Source organism: Chironomus tepperi, unplaced genomic scaffold, assembly GCF_022539635.2.
Source record: "Chironomus tepperi strain 1889 unplaced genomic scaffold, CSIRO-AGI_Ctep_v1 contig_263, whole genome shotgun sequence".
In the NCBI taxonomy this organism is placed as follows: Eukaryota; Metazoa; Arthropoda; class Insecta; order Diptera; family Chironomidae; genus Chironomus; species Chironomus tepperi.
The window spans coordinates 9,877-29,047 of NW_027226385.1; the positions used below are offsets into that span (position 1 = coordinate 9,877).

The 19,171-nt window shown below is 35.0% G+C and overlaps 2 protein-coding genes and 1 long non-coding RNA gene across 3 annotated transcripts; 2 read left to right on the forward strand and 1 right to left on the reverse strand.

Annotated features, from left to right (window-relative positions):
* Positions 1 to 876: 876 nt before the first annotated feature.
* On the forward strand, positions 877 to 11,227 carry LOC139091931 (CD109 antigen-like). The gene is made up of 6 exons (XM_070642177.1): positions 877 to 958; positions 1,033 to 5,799; positions 5,864 to 6,057; positions 6,127 to 6,301; positions 7,296 to 7,401; positions 7,471 to 11,227. The coding sequence occupies exons 2-6, from the start codon at positions 1,048 to 1,050 to the stop codon at positions 7,698 to 7,700; spliced, it is 5,457 nt and encodes a 1,818-aa protein (XP_070498278.1). The 5' UTR covers positions 877 to 958; positions 1,033 to 1,047; the 3' UTR covers positions 7,701 to 11,227.
* Positions 9,162 to 16,891, reverse strand: LOC139091932 (uncharacterized). The gene is made up of 5 exons (XM_070642178.1): positions 16,802 to 16,891; positions 14,301 to 16,109; positions 12,702 to 12,806; positions 12,385 to 12,622; positions 9,162 to 12,323 (listed from the first exon to the last, which is right to left on the reverse strand). The coding sequence occupies exons 2-5, from the start codon at positions 14,508 to 14,510 to the stop codon at positions 11,641 to 11,643; spliced, it is 1,236 nt and encodes a 411-aa protein (XP_070498279.1). The 5' UTR covers positions 14,511 to 16,109; positions 16,802 to 16,891; the 3' UTR covers positions 9,162 to 11,640.
* Positions 16,892 to 17,612: 721 nt separating this feature from the next.
* LOC139091936 (uncharacterized) lies at positions 17,613 to 18,460 on the forward strand. Its single transcript, XR_011544557.1, has 2 exons — positions 17,613 to 17,687; positions 17,939 to 18,460. It is a non-coding gene; the product is annotated as an uncharacterized lncRNA (long non-coding RNA).
* Positions 18,461 to 19,171: the final 711 nt, after the last annotated feature.

Genomic DNA, 19,171 nt, shown 5'->3' on the forward strand with positions numbered 1-19,171 from the left:
TATCTTTAAAGAAAGTTAGCAAAACTGATGGAAGTATTGTTTGCAAAATTTTGAGGGGTTTGAGGATTTTGATAATTGTTGTTTACGGAACTCGAAGTCTACTTGGATTTTTCATGAAGTCAAGTCGACTTTTCCATACAAATTCGAGTCTCAAATTGCAAGAATTAAGTTAAATTGACTCAATGAAAAATACGAGTCGACTTCGTGCTCTGCTTGTTTACTTACTTGCTTTGCTGACTGTTCAGATCAATTGTGACTCATGACTCATGACATTCCTATACGACGTCTGCAGTTGATTGCCGCTTGATTGCACAATTCTGTCGTCAATTTTTATTTTCTTCTCAAATGCAATTAGTTTTAGACAGTTTGTTGAACAGCATGAGATAATTCACATCTTGTCACTAACACTGCGACTTAATGACGCCCTAGCAGGTGTGATATTTGGTTTTACTTTCAAAATTTTCCGTAATTGAACATTTTTGAATTTTTAAAATCAGGTTACTTTGATTGAATTTTAGTTCAAATTTCAAACTTTTAAACCGAGGACCTCCGAAATCAACGACACTGAAAATATTTGAATTTTTAAAAATCAAAATCAGTTTACTTTGATTGAATTTCAATTTAAATTGTAAATTTAAATTTAAATTGCAAATTTCAAGATTTGGTGTGAATATGATTTCTAAACCGAGGACCCCTTATATACAAAAGAACCGCGAAAGTAATGAAGCATTCAGATAAGAATAAAACGTCCCGTGAGCATGAAAGGGCGGCAAAACGATAAAAACATTAAGAGGGACGAAAATCATTGAATTTATTTTAATTTGAATATTTTCTCAAAGGTTTCTTTAATAATTTTTCTTCTTTATTTTAATCTCATTATAGATCTGCATTGTGACTTATGTTTTATGATGAAAATTAATTTCGGCAACGAGCGTACATAAGAATTTTAATTAAAAATGTAAGTATATAAATGAATAATTTTCAAAACGCAGCAAAATTATTAATAAAACTTTTTTTTAAATTTATTTCCAGTTTTACAAAGTCAGCATGATGAGGTGCTCATGGCATCGTTCGATGTCATTTGGCACGTTACTGCTACTTCTTCTTTCATTCATATCGTTAGCATTATCACAGATTCTATCGAATGATGTAAATCGCTATAATACAGAGAGGAATGATAGGAACTACGATCAAATTTCAACTCAGGCATATCGAGCGAATATTAATGATGATCTCGACCAAAAGACGCCAAATTATCGAGATACATTTGGAAATTCAATAGATAATAATCCATTTAGTTCAGGGCGTGATTTCGATCAGCGGCAGTCTAGTCGAGAGCGTGAAAGAGACCGAGAGAGAGATAGAGACAGGAATAGACCAAGAAATCGCGATAGAACTAATATTGGAACATCATTTAACAGAAATCCACTATTTGATCAGAGTCTTAACAATCCACTCATCCATGATGCAACATACTTTGTTATTGCATCCAAAATGGTCAGACCAAATCAAATTTATCGCGTGTTCGTTTCCGTCTTCATTGAAAGTGAAGATCCAATTACCGTTCGTGCATCAATCTCACGTGATGGAGTTGAAATGAGTTCTGATTCACAAATTATTAAGACTGGTGAACCGGAAACACTTTTAATGAAAGTACCACCAACAACCGTGCCTGGCGAATACAAATTAAGAGTCGAAGGAAAGTATGAGAAAGCATTTGGAGGAATTGCATTCTTAAATGAAACAAAATTAACATTCTCGCAACGATCCATGACTATTTTTGTACAAACAAATAAACCTGTTTATAAGCAAAATGATCTCGTACAATTCAGAGTCGTTCCAATCACAACAGAACTGAAAGGATTTGATAATGCAATTGATGTTTATATGCTGGATCCAAATCGTCATATTATGAGACGTTGGCTATCCAGACAGTCAAATTTGGGTACAGTTAGTTTAGAGTATCAACTATCTGATCAGCCGGTTTATGGTGAATGGATTATTCGTGTTGTAGCTCAAGGTCAAGAAGAGGAACAGAAGTTCTTAGTTGAGGAATATTATCAAACAAGATTTGAAGTTAATGTGACAATGCCTGCATTTTTCTTCGACACTGATCCTTACATGTATGGCAAGGTTATGGCCAATTTCACAAATGGATCTCCAGTTCGTGGTAATTTGACATTACGTGCCATTATTCGGCCAATTGGATTCTTTAATCCAAAAAATATCAATCAACAGTTTAGAGTCTGGAATTTAGGATATGAGCCAGAAGAAGATCCAAGAAATCCACGATTCGACAGCTACAAGAGGACGATCTACAATTACAATACAGAACTGTACTCAGGAAAACCTGGATTTAGTATCAACAATCCATTCTCCAACAACTATGGAAATACCAACAATAACTACAATCCAACAAATCCTTACTCACCGGCTATTGATCAAAGCACAGACCAGAGATATATAGGCACAGGCTATCAAGATCAATATGTTGTCGAAACTCATTACAATTTCGATGAAGAATGGCCATTCTGGATTGACAAACCTGAATATACATCATATTCATACAGTGACCGTTATGGAGAACATTATGGGAATCGTTTGCCGTACTTAAGATTCTTTAATGGAACCTTTGACTTCAAATATCCAATGCACGAACTTAAGAACATTGTACCAAGTCTGGCCAATATGGAAATCCTGGTGATTGCTCGAGTCGGCGAGAAGTTCTACGATGAAATTATTGAAGGATATTCCATCGCCCGTGTGTATAACTCATCAATTAAGGTATCATTTATGGGTGGATCTCCTCAAATTATTAAACCAATGATGCCAATGACAACATATATCGTAGCTGAATATCATGATGGATCAAAGCTTCCAATTGAGAATTACTATCAATCAGTTATGGAAGTATCAGGACGTGTAGAAAGCAGGAACGGAGGAAGTCGAGACTATCCATTGACAATCTTACCAATGACTGGACAGCCTGGTGTATGGGAATTGAAAATTGATTTGAGAAATGACTTGAACCTTGGTGATGATAGGCAGAGCAAAGACTTCTTAAGAGAAGTATCTCAAGTACGACTTACCGCAAATTACATTGATCCAAGAGGTGATAGAGCACAATCAGACATTCTATTCCTATCTCATTATTCACCGCAAAATAATCACATTAAAGTAACAACAAGTACAACAAATGGACGAGTCGGTGAATATATTGTGTTCCATATTGAAAGTAATTTCTTCATGGAAACATTCCAATATATGGTCATGTCCAAAGGTATGATTTTAACGACTGGAATTGAGTCATATAAAGACGGAGTCAAAACAATGTCAGTTACATTGAGTGCAGAAATGGCACCGGTTGCAACAATGGTCGTGTGGAATATTGGACAATTTGGACATATAGTCGCTGATAGTATTACATTCCCTGTAAATGGTATCTCAAGGAACAACTTTACAGTCTATATTAACAACAGAAAGCACAGAACAGGTGAAAAGGTCGAAGTTGCAATTTATGGTGAACCAGGCAGTTATGTTGGTATATCTGGTATTGATAATGCTTTCTATACCATGCAAGCTGGAAATGAATTGACATATGCTAATATTATATCCAAAATGTCAGCATTTGATGAAGATACAAATGGAACATTCGCACATAGATGGTACTCACATGAAGGTAATCCAGATGATCTAGTCTATTATCCATCATCAACTTATGGTGTCGATGCAAATCGTACATTTGAATACATTGGTCTGGTTGTGTTTACTGATGGCTTAATTCCAAGAAGGCCAGGATATTGCAATATTTCAGTTGGACAGATGGAATGCTTGACAGGACGTTGTTATCCAATAGAACAGCGATGTGATGGATATTTCAATTGTGATGATGGTGCTGATGAAGCAGGCTGTGACTACCACAATACAACATTACTTGCAGAGTTCCGAAAATTCAGATTCAGTCGAATCCAAAGACACTATGACAATGTGTGGATGTGGAAGGATGTGAATATTGGTCCACATGGTCGTTATGTCTTCACACTTGACGTTCCTGATATTCCTGCATTATGGATGGTTTCAGCATTCAGTATAAGTCCATCACTTGGTTTCGGTATGATTCGTACACCACTCGAATATGTTGGATGTCAACCATTCTATATCAATGTAGAAATGCCGACCGAATGTAGACAAGGAGAGCAAGTTGGTATACGTGTAACTGTTTTTAACTACATGACCACAGCTGTTGAATCAACAGTTGTCTTACACGGTTCATCTGATTACAAGTTCGTACATGTTGAGGAAGATGGAATTGTTGTTTCATACAATCCGCGTACATCTATGGGTGAGCATCAATTCTTCATCTACCTTGAACCACAATCATCAACAATTGTTTACATACCGATTGTACCAACAAGACTTGGTGACATTAAAGTCAAAGTACATGCATCAACATTACTTGGTAGTGACAGAATTGAAAGAATACTTCATGTTGAAGCTGATGGTCTACCTCAATATCGTCATCAATCGATCTTATTGGATTTGAGTAATCGTGCTTATGCTTTCCAATATATGCATGTTAATGTAACGGAAACGCCAATTATTCCATACGAAGTCGAGAGATACTACGTATATGGAAGTAACAAAGCGAAAGTATCATTAGTTGGAGATGTAGTTGGTCCAATTTTCCCAACAATGCCAGTAAATTCCTCAACGCTCATAAACTTACCCATGGAATCAGCTGAACAGAACATGTTCAGTTTTGCTGCAAATCTTTATACAGTCATGTACATGAGATTGATTAATCAACGTAATCGACAGACAGAAAAGGAAGCATTTAAACATTTAAATATTGGATATCAACGTCAAATGAGTTACTTAATGCCTGATGGATCATTCTCACTTTTCCGTTCTGATTGGAATCAATCAGCAAGTTCAGTATGGCTTACAGCATTCTGTGCTAGGACATTCCAGGATGCATCCTTCTATGAATGGGAAAATTTCATCTATATTGATCCAAAAGTCATGGAACGAAATGTCGCATGGCTTTTGAGACATCAACAGCCTGAAGGTTCATTCTATGAAGTCACGTGGTTACCAGACAGAAAAGTCAATGACTCATCAAATTATAAGACTCGATACTTTACAAACACAAACAATTACAATATATCGCTTACTGCTCATGTCTTAATCACGCTGACAACGATGAAGGATTTGGCGGGAACTCTTGGATCAAAAATAGCACTTTCGCAACAGCGTGCTGTAATGTATTTGGATCAGAAACTGCTTTATCTTAAAGACTTTGGTACACCGTATGAAATAGCAATTGTCGCGTATGCCTTGATGTTAGCAAAGGCACCAAAAGCTGAATATGCATTCAATCTGCTCACAAACATCCGTCAATTTACTGGTGAATTTTCATATTGGGGAAATGAGCCACTTCCATTACCGCCAACGAAACTTGAAAACCAAAAATATTTCTCTCTACCTCGACTGCCTTACGAGTTTGATTCCCTAAACATAGAAACGACAGCCTTTGCGCTGCTGACTTATGTATCACGTCAAGAAATTATGGTCGATTCCATTGTGACTTGGTTAAATGCACAACGTCTAACTGATGGAGGATGGGCATCAACACAAGATACAGCAATTGCAATGAAAGCCTTAATTGAGTACACAATAAGAACGCGTATTCGTGACGTATCATCATTGTCAATTACACTCGAGGCAACATCACTTCCAGGTCAAACAAAACTGCTTGAAATTAATGATCGTAACATCGCTAATTTACAGAGTATAGAAGTAAGAATTTGAATGAAATTTCATTTGTAGCTTAATTAATTTAATTAAATGCTCAATTTTTCAGATCCCGAATGCATGGGGTACAGTTAAAGTACAAGCTAAAGGTGCCGGTTTTGCAATCTTACAAATGTCTGTTCAATATAATGTTGATATGGAAAAATATCAAACTCCACCGCCTGTACGGTGCTTTGATTTACATACAAAAGCCATCTTTCACGGTAGGAATCAGTCGCACATTAATTACGTCAGTTGTGCAAGGTGAGATGATACATATTTGGGGATATTTATGGTAGTAGATAATGAAATCTTGTTACATTTATTTTTTAGTTGGACGAATGCAAATGAATCGGAAAGATCGGGAATGGCTGTTTTGGATGTCACTATTCCTACTGGTTACATCATTCAACAGCAGAAACTTGATGCATATATATTGACTAAACGTGTTAGGAATTTACAAAGAGCAAAGTTTGCTGAGAAGAAAGTTCTGTTTTATTTCGACTTTGTAAGTTCATTGATCATTTTGAATAAATGACTTGGGTTTGAAGGGGTCGTCTTTCAATGATGGGGATTGAAATTTTAGCTTATGATTGTGTTCTGGATCTAGCTTAGCCTCAGTCAATCAGGCGAGTTTAAAGAGAGAAGGGGAATTGGAATGGGGAGAGAGAAGGGGAATGGGAATGGGGAGAGAGAAGGGTAATGGGAATGGGGAGAGAGAAGCAGAATGGGAATGGAGAGAGAGAGAGAAGGGGAATGGGAATGGTGAGAGAGAGAATGGAAATGGGGAGAGAGAGAAGGGGAATGGGAATGGGGAGAGAGAAGCAGAATGGGAATGGAGAGAGAGAGAGAAGGAGAGTGGGAATGGTGAGAGAGAGAATGGAAATGGGGAGAGAGAGAAGGGGAATGGGAATGGGGAGAGAGAAGCAGAATGGGAATGGAGAGAGAGAGAGAAGGAGAGTGGGAATGGTGAGAGAGAGAATGGAAATGGGGAGAGAGAGAAGGGGAATGGGAATGGGGAGAGAGAAGCAGAATGGGAATGGAGAGAGAGAGAGAGAGAGAGAAGGAGAGTGGGAATGGTGAGAGAGAGAATGGGAATGGGAAGAGAGAGAAGGGGAATGGGAATGGGGACAGAGAAGGGTAATGGGAATGGGGAGAGAGAAGGAGAATGGGTATGGGGAGAGAGGAGAATGGGAATGGGGAGAGAGAGAAGGGGAATGGGAATGGGGACAGAGAAGGAGAATGGGAATGGGGAGAGAGAAGGGTAATGGGAATGGGGAGAGAGAAGGAGAATAGGTATGGGCAGAGAGTGAGAATGGGGAGAGAGAGAAGGAGAGTGGGAATGGGGAGAGCGAGAAGGGGAGAGGGAAAGGAATGGGTAGAGACAAGGGGAATGGGAATGGGGAGAGGGAAAGGAAAATAGATTGGGGTTTGGGTCGCCCCTCCTACACATGTTATACATCACTTATGAACAAATCCCCTAATCTAATTTGTATTTCCAGCTTGACGATGAACCAACCTGTGTAAATTTCACAGTCGAGAGATGGCTTCCGGTTGCTAACATGTCTAGGTATTTACCTATTCGTGTTTATGACTATTATGCTCCAGGTATTATTTCCCATTCATTAATATTTCATAACAAAAGCATTGATAAACATTTATTTATTATATTTCCAGAACGCTTTAATGAAACGATATTTGACTCACTGCCTACATATTTACTAAATATTTGTGAAGTGTGCGGTAGCTCACAATGTCCATATTGTTCAATATACAACGCAGCTATAAAATCACCAATCTCATTCGTACTAATATTGACATCAGCACTTGCTGTTATATTCAGACATTATAGAATAATCAATGATATTAATTGGATTCCGCCTTGGAATATCTGGCCAGCAAACTAAGAATCGTTAAACTTGTTCACTTATTATTCGGAATTAAGGTTATCATCCTGAAATTCATTTTAGGGAGAAAAAAGAATCTTTTTTTTTATAATTTTTGCCGTCCATAAAAAATCTGGTCTACAATAATAATTTTTTTTATATTTTTAGTACTTTTAGTTTAAAATTTTCGCATTTTTACTTTTCAATGACGAACTTTACTTACATAAATTTATAAGAAAATCGATACTTTAAAAAATTGATATATTTTCATGTAAATTTTTATAAAAAGAAATGTGCATGTGACGACTCAAGACAATTTAACTCATAATTTGGATATAAAGCATTGAGTTCAAGGTTGCGGGGACAACTCATTGATATTGAAGATTATTGTAAGAATCTCGGATAAATTTGGGATATTTTGAGGAGTTGGTGTTGTCTCTTTGAATTCTTTAGATCTGCTCTTTTGAAATCTGCCTTACAAAACTCCATCGATATCGTCTAAAACCAGCTCTGTCGTTGGCTACCATTTTTCAATTCCCGATCTAAACGCAATATTATCTCGATTGGCAGCTTCTTTTCATGAATCCTTTGGAATCTGAGATATCATTAAGGATTTGCCATATATTGTCGGCATTGCTGCAATATAACATACAACTAGATTGGTAAAGCATGTAGTGGACCTTTACTGTGCCACAGAGCAAATCAGCCATTTATTCGGCTTTAGCGACACACCTGAGATTTTTCACAGTACACCAAGAAATGAACCCCGAAGTCTCGCTTTCAACGAATTTCAAGAATCCTAAATCGGAACCAACACTTACCAGTCGACAATCCTCAACGTCAGTGTGCCGCGGAGTACATGTTGCTCATTACTGACTTAGAGAAACACCACGTCAACAATTACATGTGATTTGAGAGTGTTGTGACGATGTTTCCTAGCAACCAGAAAGTTAAAAACTGAATAAATTCAGCATGAGTATAATTTAGCTTTTAACAATCTGATTTAGGGTTTTCTTAATGCAAAATATGTTATCTGACAGTCCAAGCGACAAAAAGTTCCACTTAACAACCATTCAATGTTAATTTGGTTGATGTATGACGCATGTGACTGCCTTTTTCAATTTGGTGTCCTTGAGAAACTGAAAAATGATTCCCAAAAAGTTTCTGGCTATTCTCCTGTCAGCAACCCCAAAATAACTCAAAAATATTCCAAATTCATCCCTAAAATTAATAAAAAATCCACCCAACTCTACAACCTTGGCAATGACTTAATAATACACAAGAAATCATTAAATTAGAAATTTATATATCAAAGATTTAAATGAATAAGCATAAAAATGTTGTAGTAATGATTTCCATGAAAATTCCTGAATTTTCAAAAAAAAAAAGCCTTTTCAAATTGTACAAAAACTCAAACGAAAAGCTTAATTTTATAATAACATAAATGCTGTATAGACAGGAAGGAGAATTAATAAAAAATAATTTTTGTAGTAAAATTTTTTATTCAATGTTAAGGGTGCCTTAAAACTAAATACAAATGCACACCAACAATCTATCCACCAATAATTAAGCAATCTATTTCCAAATCCACATACTTTTTTTTTATTAAGGAACAGCGAATGAAAAACTCATCCAACCGTCCGATCCAATTACTTATTAATCTCTATAAAACTGATTATACACAAATTATGATTATTAATTTAATGTTAATACTGTATTAGATTCTGATATGAGACAATGCTTCTTCATTAAGAATATAAAGTAGTAGAAAAAAAAAGTATTTTTGACATAATAGTGGTATTTCCTTTGTAACTAGCAATCATTTCTAAATTAAGTAAAAAAAAAATGTTTTTTTATATATATGTGGGGTTAATCATAAATGACGTCTGTGGGGGGTTTTTGAATCTCATTATTATGAACCTGAACTTATTATCAAGAACCGCTTTAAATATGAATCGAAAACAGTCGTTACCCTTACCTTACTTCTTAATATCAACACGGAGACATAGCGGCTCTTTAGCGACTAACGTTGTGCTGCTCGGGTAGTGACTTCAAATTAGGATTTCTGAGCTTCACCATGCAGCGAACCACATTGGTTTAAATCCGTGATCAAGGTGTCGTTAGGACAACTTCGCGTCTTACCGTTAATACGGCGATGCATCGTTGCCCTATTGACATTACAATTCCCGAGTGTCTCAATGCTGCAAACCGCATTAGGTCGCATTGGGTCGCACGGTGTCGTTATAGGAACATCGCGTCTTACCGTTAATACGGCGACGCATACACTCTTAGAAAAAAATTTAATAATTTGTTATTAAAACGTTATTGATAAAAGTTTTAGTAAAAAAATACTAAATTTTAAAAGTTTTCATTAAAATTTTAAAAAAAATTATTAAATTTTAAAAAAATTTATTAAATTTTAAAAACCTTTTATTAAAATTTAATAAAAGTTACTAAAGTTTTTCAGCATTTTGTGCTGTTATAGGTTTCTTATCAAAAAGTAAAAAATTCGTAAGGTTTCAATACATTTATATACTTCATAAACCTATGCAGAAATGACTGTTACAAGTATGATGATAATTCCCATATAAAGTCATATAAAATGTTAATTCCCTTATGCGACACAAATGGTGTCAAATGTTCCCTTCTTTCATGAACCTTGAGAAATGATCTCAGTTATGACCCCAAAAGCTCACTACTGTTTGCAAACCACAGTAAAAAGCATTTTTTTTTTTTTGAAAACTTTCTTACAAAATTTTACTAATTTCTTACTAAAACTTTCGAACAAATTTAATAAAAAATAATAAAAATACATCTTACTAACTTATTATTAAATTTTAGTAAAAAATTTATTAAAATTTTGTAAACACGAAATTATTTTAATAATTTTTATTAAATTTTAATAAAAGTTAGTAAGATGTATATTTATTAACTTTTATTAAAAATTTTCATACATTTTTAGTAAAAGTTATTAACTTTTTTCTATGAGTGTAGGCACCCTAGTGACTAAATTGTGATTCTCGGGCAATGACTTCGCATTAGTTAGAATATCCGAATGTCACAATGCTGCTAACCGCATTAGGTCACATTGGGTTGAAATCCGCAGTCACGGTGTCATTAGGGCAACTTCGTGTCTTACTGCAAATACGGCGACACAGCGGTATCTTAGCGTAAAAAAGATGGTTCACAGGTTCACACCCCTCCAATCCACAGATCTGACTACTTCCTTTCCCCCATCCCATCCTCACTAGACGTCATAAGTGACCAAACCCCATAAAAATAATTTTGTAAAAATTTGACATAGAATCAACTTACTTTCGAAATAAAGTAAAATTTAATTGTGGATATATATAAAATGTTTCGTGAAGTTATGTTGATCAACATGAGTTCGGAATGAGAGGGTTTACCGAAAGCTGTAGAAAATCTCCATGAAGAAAGATAGTAGGACATAAGTTTTAAATGATAAATTAAATGTAAAGATGAAACTCTTTTTCGTTTTTCTCATTTTTATAGTTAGAAACATATCAATAAAGTTTTTAATAAAATTATCCAAGGACTTGTTATTGAATTTAAAGTTTGCAGATATTGAGGGATAATCTCGAGTGGCAGAATTGTTATAGTGATACAGAGATGTTAAGTGCAGAGCATGAAGTCAATTTGGATTTTGAATCGAAAAATTGAATTCCATACAAATTCTGAGTCAACCTCCAGCTCTGCGTTAAGCCCGAATAACACAAGTCAATTAATCGATCCAAAATCGCGAATTACAGTGCCAGATGTCAGAGTAACATTGGATAGATGCTGAATTCGATTTGAATTCAGTCGTCGAAGCCAACTAGGATCTGGATTTTTGACCGATCAACCAATTTGTGATTTTCAGGAAGCTGCCATGACAGCTCTGTACCAACAAAGAATGAGATTTTCCACTTGAAATCTACAACTTCCTTTAATTCCCTTTAACTTAATCCAGATACCCAAAATCATCAAACTCAATCAAAAGTGCCTGAATGAAGCTTTTATAGTTTGGATTGTTAAACAGCGAATAACGAAATTCTTCAGCTTTTGTGGAATTAGCCAACAGCAAGTCCATCTCTAAATCTTCTGAATTCTCATAAAACAGAAGTGGAACTTCACACATTGCAGCCAATACACCATTAAATCCACATTTCAAAACTTCAATATGAATGTCATGTAATGTCGGGATTTTCTTCTTATAATCCAGCGCAATAAGAACTGATTGAAGAGTTTCGTGATAAGCACGAAGTAATTTCTTACTGAATGATGTTCTTGTATCTTCTGTTAATGATCCGTATATAAGGAAATTCAAATCAATACCAGGACTGCCAAAATATGGCATTTGAAAGTCAATAAACAGAACATCCTGCACGAGCTCATTCTCATCATATTTATAGAAGATGTTTGGAATCCACAGATCATTGTGATTGAATACTGAAAAGCTTTTTTCATCCCTAATGTAAACATCACATCCTTTATCGACTATTGTTGCTTCAAGCTTTTGCAATTTCGCAGATATTTCCTTCCATGTACTTCCCCATTCCTTTTCAGCAACAAGTCCCAATACGCGAGTACAATTGCGATAATGAACGAGAAAATCTTGCCGTTCTGGATTCCTGGAAATTGAGCCTAAAATAGATTGAATTCCTTTGTCAATAGGATGTGTTAAGGATGAGGCACAACTGTTTACCTTCAATATACGGTTCCATTATATCAGGATTTTTATCATACAAAACAGCTGAAGCAGCATGCAGTTTCGCTAATTTCACCATCAACGGCAATGATTGATCGAAATTCAATAAACGATTTCGTGGCAGAACTTTATATCCTTTATCCTTTACATCCTCAAATGCAAGCATCATTTTTGGCTCAGAAGCTGTATATAAGCAACTTGGTGCAAATTTTGTTTGGTCGTCGATGTCACTCAACTAAAATGTTATTATTATTATTTTCATTATCAGGTCTATTATTATCATTATGACTGTGATAAAGGCTCAATTGATTTACCAGTTTATCGATTTCGACAAGTAGATTACGATACGTGTGAATTTCTCTTGGATAAAGTTTATTTTGAACCATAACAAGTGTTTGGATTTCACCTTCTGGCATCACCTGATAATTGATAAATAGATATGATTAGTATGGGTATTAAGGGGCTATTTGGGGGTGATTGTATGAGATTTAGGAATTCAATTGTGCATTTTAATGAATGTACACTTCAATATAATTAAAACATCTGCTGTACAGCACACCAGAGTTGGAAGAACTCCAATGTGTCCCTCCCAAAAAGTCCGCACTCCCAAAGTCCGGCCCACTCTGCAGCACACTATAGCCATCAGGGAACCGCCAATATATTGTAATCCCACATATCACAAGTCCATTAATCGATCAGAAGTGCGTTTCAATCCTGACGTGACTCTGAGTTGGTACCAGATTCAGTTTAAACCTGACATCATGCGAGAGTCATTTCAGTCTGGTGTCGGATTTTGGAACAATTAACCGACTTGTGAGATGTAATGGATCACTATTAATCTGTACGACCAACTAAGTAAGTAAGTAAGTAAGTAAGTAAGTAACCGACTATTCGGAATCGCACTTGGTATTTGAAGTTGGCAACTGCCAGCCATCGGCAAACATCATGGCGTAGGACGGTAATGAAGGAATGCCAGTTGATTTGGTCAGCATCAAAGAGAAAGTAAATTGCTCCCTTCCAAAGTTCTACGTCCCATCCTCGTTTCAAAACTCGATACCCCACAACTCTTAAAAAAATTCTGATTACGTTCTTCCCACTAAGTCATCAAGATAACTCCAAGCCGTCTAAAAGATATGGATGTGCTCTAATTGCTGCTTTAAAGTACAGCTTAGTTGCTGTTTGACGATATGGACAATAAAATTACTGAAGTATGCAATTTAGAACAGTTATCTTGGTACTTCACTTAGTGAGGCAATCACAAAACCGAAATTAATTGTGACCATAGATACTAACTGAAATGTTATCTGAACTAGACTGATTCGAGTATCAGACAGCAATATATAATCTGAGTCATAGTTGACAGGACTCTCAAAAAAAAGTGGAGCCCGACTTCATGAAGTCTGATCATTTTGGACTTTTGGAGTCCGGACACCAAAGTCAATCCAACTCTGATCTTAGTCACCCTTGGTGTCTGAGAAGATTTAACAATATCCACCCAGATGCTATCCTGATTGCTGAATCAACAAGTGGATGCTTAGTAATGATTCCTTTAAAACTCTCTAAGTACAATTCATTTAAATCATGCAGTATGTACATACACTGTCCCCGAGCGACACAAATGAAGAAAGCTACGTCACATATGGTCATATGGCCACCAAACGGAGTCGGCTTTCCAGTTTTGATATTAGAATAGAATATAATATAATGGAGGATTTGCTTTATAGCAACGCCACTGCGATCGATGATCTGTTGTACCATCCGAAATCCTGATGTTAATAAATGAGGTTTACCGGAGCCTTTAAAGATCTGTGATAGAGCTTTCAATGTTCCACATTGGAGCCTTCAAACTTCCATTGTGGAACCTTGTTCACTTGTGTCACTCGGGTTCTTATGCTTCTAACTTCCATACTTACCTTCAATATTATCGGTTTCCTTCTTTTACACTCACTGTACTCATAATCAACATTAATCCGATACATATCACTTGCATAATTATCACCAGGCTTTGTCGCAAATTCACCCCAAAAATGTTCAACTTTAACATATCCACTGCCATTAAAATGCTTCGTAAAGATGCCTTGCAAAAAATCTAATGTTATAAATTCAGGTAATTTTAATGCCATATTGTTTATGATTTGATAAGATAATGCAAGCTTATTGTCTTGTTGAAAAAATAAAGTTAGTATTAAAAATCACTCTCCGAGGTGCTGCAAGCCTCAAAGTCAGATTACAACTGAACCGACTTTGTATATGTTATTTTGGAAATAAATAAACATGACGACTCTCTCATTTATGAACGTGTAGATAGATATAGATATACACCATCAACGCGTTGAGGAGGAAAAGAAAAGAAAATAAACAGGCAGCTAAGGAACACCAAGTCTTATTAAATCTATTGTTTCTCTGATGCTTTTGTGACAAACGATGCCAAATGTTATTTGAGGAATTGAATAATGTTGCTGCTTTTATTTATATTCATCCATTGATTTATAGTTAATTCTATATAGGAATGAATTATGTTGATTTTGTGGTATTTTGCTGGATACTCTGTGATGAAATTCAATTTCCTGTTTCCTACCTTTTTTTGTTGTTGTAAGGATTCAACAACATCTCACAAAGGTAACAAAAACAACAAAATCTATGTCAATTTTAGAGCTTTAAAGCTTTTTTTTATATTTTTTCAAGGTTGCTGTGGATATCAGAGTTGATGATTTACTAAGAAGTGTGTGTGTGGGATGTTGTATCCAATTATTCTTTATAGCAACTAATCGTAGACATCATTTTTGGGAAATTTTAAAATTATGAAACTTTGCATAATTGCTTAGCTGGAAATGTTGTTGCTGTGTGGGATATGAACTATTTCATGGGTGATATATCTAATAAATCTACCGACTTGAAACTTAGTTTAAGAGGATGTAAACTTCAATTCTAGTAACTAACCCAGAAACAGCGTGATAGGCAGGAAGATACGTCATTTTGGCCTCATGGCACTCTTCTTTGGTAAAGAAGAACAAGTAAACGTGCTCAATTTCAAATCGAATTCTAACAGACGAAGAGCATACTCTGAGTATACTCAAATTTGTGATTTGTATGATATCTCAAAAAGTATGATTTGAGTATGCTCATTAACATGAGCATGTTCTTTGTATGTTAGGGCAAGAAAGCTTGGAATTGCTGTCTTGGAATACAAAAAGCTTCTTGACTTCAGCGTAACTGAGTAACTTTAGCTCATTACTAGATTCTAGTCCAAAGTTGTCAAAGCTTGATATTTGCTACAGTTAAGTTTCATTAGATTTTCATATTTAGTGTCCATTTGCCTTACTTATTTCCTTTGTTGATGCACACATAGACAAATTGCAGACATTAATGCGTGTTCATATATATATATCCTTCGAACACTTTTACCAGCTCGTGATATTAGAACTCGAGAGTCTAATCGAGAGTGTCCAGGCGACAACTTGATAGCATAAAAAGAAATTGGACACATCATGCTGATCGAGGTTACTATACACATCCAATCCTACATATGCAAGGCCTTTTTACTTCTATTTGTCTTACCCAGATTAAACCCGAACATCAAGAAATCCTAAAAAATCAATCAATCTAGATAAAATTGCATATGGGATCAGAAATCGGTGGCCAGTGATAGCTTCATGCTGGAAACAGGCTTCAGTTTCAAGCGGCATCTATGACATGTCATGTATCACAATTGTTTCATAAGGCTTGAGAAATAAAGAAACAATTAGTATCAGCAAATCCTAATATTACCTAATTCCCAATATGTCAACTCTGCTGGAAGCACACAAAGATTACTATGTGACAAAAATGTCAACACACTGGGGATTAAATTTATTTTTTTTATCATTTGCATTTCAAAAAAGAGAGAAGGAAAAAAATATCAAATTACGTGTTAATACATTGCAATGAAAGATTTTGTTTCTGTGTATCCATAACCCATAACTCCCCATAACATAACAATAACACGGCGTGTTATCATCAAAAAATGCCAAATTGAAAACGACTAAGCGAAAACAAATAAATTAGAACATTTTTTTCTGATTGAACGATAATTGGATATGTAAATATGTATGAAGCTGGTATGAAGCATATTTTGGATACGCAAGTAATAGTAAATTTTCGTACACGAGATGCCTACAACATGTTAATTGACTAAAATTTATAAATAAGTTACAACAAAAAAGTGCAGAAAGTGTGAAATGATTAATAAACTTGGTTGGAAGTGATGGATTTGAATTAAGATTTTTTAAGCATGAATGCTTTCAAGGACAACCCTTAAACTTCGCTGATTCTCAGATTTTCTATTCCATATTCATCAAAATGTTACTCATTAATTACTTTAATGAAAGTACTTGGTTGACATACTCTATGCTAATTAGCGTTAAATTATACTTACTTACTTACTTCCTTGGCTGGTGCGCACAGGGGCATATTGCCGCGTTTAGGGAACGTTTGTCAGGAAATTTTCGGTCTTCCGAATAGAATAAATTTTCGGAATATTCAACGGACGGATTAAATCATAGCTGTAATTAAATTGAATTGAATTGCAGCCGTCAATTTAATGCAACTGGTACTATTTTGAATTCAGTCACAAAATTGTAGCTTTGATTAAAATGCAGCTGTAATTAAAATGTAGCTGGAATTGAATAAAGATGAAATTAATTTACAGCTGCAAATAAACTGTAGCCGTAAATAAATTACAGCTGTAACTATTTTGCAGCTATTATAAAATTGTAACTTTGATTAAAATGCAGCTGGAACTAAATTGCAGGTGAAAATAAATTGAAGCTGCAAATGATTTGTTGCCGTAAATAAATTGCAGCTGTTTGTTAAGTTTTAAGTACACATATTATGTTTGTAGCTGCAATTTAAATATAATTAACGGCACTTCTTGCTTAAACATTAAATTATAGCCAGTTTCAGCAGTAAATTAATTAATTATGCAACTAGCTCTAACAGACAATGAGTATACTCTCAAGAGCTTACTCTATATGATCTTGCATGCTGGCAGTAAATACAGCTGCAAATGTAAATTTCATCCCTACTAGTACAAAGTGTCTGTCATTCCTTTTTGTTACGCATGTTATGCGTTCAATTATTTTCTAATTTATTTATAACATTACCGGGCGTGGGATAGTTAGAATATTAGAAATAAAAGATAACTGCAGCTTCACTTGAAACATTTTCATTTTTTCAACTATTCTCGTAGACAAAGGACATAAAAAATTTGTATCTATTAAAATCTAAGAATCTCATTCTGGATCTAATAAAACAAAATGAGTGTAAGTTTAACTTTAAATTGTTTAAATGCATGCATTAATATATCCCGAACAGTCAATAAGCATCCTTGTGAGTATGCTCACAAAATTGAGAATGATCAATTATATTAGTTTAGTATACCCGAGTATCTGAGCATACTAATTTAGGTGAAAATGCTTTTTGTCTGCCAGGGATAGTATGACACAGATGGATATTAACTTAACCCTTTTGGAAAGTCATTGAATCTAACTATCTATATATAATTCTCATCCAGGATCGTAATACAAAACCAAATGACATCGCAGCAACTATGAATAAATTTGTGAAAAAATATTCGATGGCTAGTTTGAAGGAAATTGAAAAACAATATAGAAATGATCGTAGAAATAATCAAGGAAGCTCTAATGGTCAAAGAGGCTCTAATAGACCAAATAACCCTAACAGACAATAAGTATACTCACCTAAAAAAGCAAGCTCATGGAAATACTCAAGTAATGTAATTGAACATGTTTAGTATTGTGAGCATAGTCATGAGTAATTCGTCAAGAAAATCCTTCTATATCCTCCATAATCCTTTAGTGATTTGACACTGGATTTGCCAAAGATTTCACCAAATTAATCCGAATTTCACAAAAATGCTTTATTTTCACAAAGATCCAGCTATAACATCTTATATCTCTATTGATGTTATCCGTTATACCATGTTACATCCTGCTGTATCTTGTAAAACAAATTGCTGTATCATTCCTTGTAAACGTAAAGAAATTTGAAATAAACTTGTTATTTACCCTTTTTATTCTAGAAGCTAAATGTCGTCGGGATCAGGTTTCAGGATATTTAAATTTACATCTCGAGAAACTAAGTGAGCATTTCTTTCTAAAAACACTTTTGTTTAAAAACTGAATAAAGACTGTATATTGTACATGAAACAAAAGCTCAGCAGTCAATGTGAATTTGAAATTCCCCGCGAAACTTAAAGATTATAACAGTTTACGTACGTTTGTCAGCTGTTTGATAAGAGCTTTGTTTGAATTTTAATTCTATCTATTTATATGGTTACTGTCTTTGATTTTATTTACTGTGCTTAGCAGGAATTTATGCACACCATTGTATCGTTTAAAATTCTTCAAGCCAACATGACCAACTATGCATGCCCGTTTCTGATCGTCAATGACAGATTCGTTACAAGGAAATTCTGAATGTGATTTGTTGAATGCCGGTATTCGATTAACTCAATTTATCACTAAACTAGATCTTGTCAAGCCAGAAGATTATGTACCAATTCTAGTACAGTGTATGAGTAATTGAGTTCAAAGCCAATGTTCTGGGCAGCTCACGGAAGCCAAGCTTTAATAAAGAAACTTCACAAAAATGCTTCCAAGACATGGTCATGCTCAATGCCTTGTATGAAATCAAGGACGGTAATCAGGGTCAAGGACTATATTACTAATGGCAAATTTTGATTTAGTATGGGCTCAATTAGGGAAGCAATTGTGCTCACGCCTTG

Coding starts and splice junctions, on each gene's coding strand:
- LOC139091931 (XM_070642177.1), top strand. CDS start 1,048: ATGATGAGGTGCTCATGGCATCGTTCGATGTCATTTGGCACGTTACTG. Junction 6,302..7,295: donor TTCTGTTTTATTTCGACTTT/GTAAGTTCATTG, acceptor TTGTATTTCCAG/CTTGACGATGAACCAACCTG. Junction 7,402..7,470: donor TTATGACTATTATGCTCCAG/GTATTATTTCCC, acceptor TTATATTTCCAG/AACGCTTTAATGAAACGATA.
- LOC139091932 (XM_070642178.1), bottom strand. CDS start 14,510: ATGGCATTAAAATTACCTGAATTTATAACATTAGATTTTTTGCAAGGC. Junction 12,807..14,300: donor GGAAACCGATAATATTGAAG/GTAAGTATGGAA, acceptor ATCAATTATCAG/GTGATGCCAGAAGGTGAAAT. Junction 12,324..12,384: donor AATGGAACCGTATATTGAAG/GTAAACAGTTGT, acceptor AATCTATTTTAG/GCTCAATTTCCAGGAATCCA.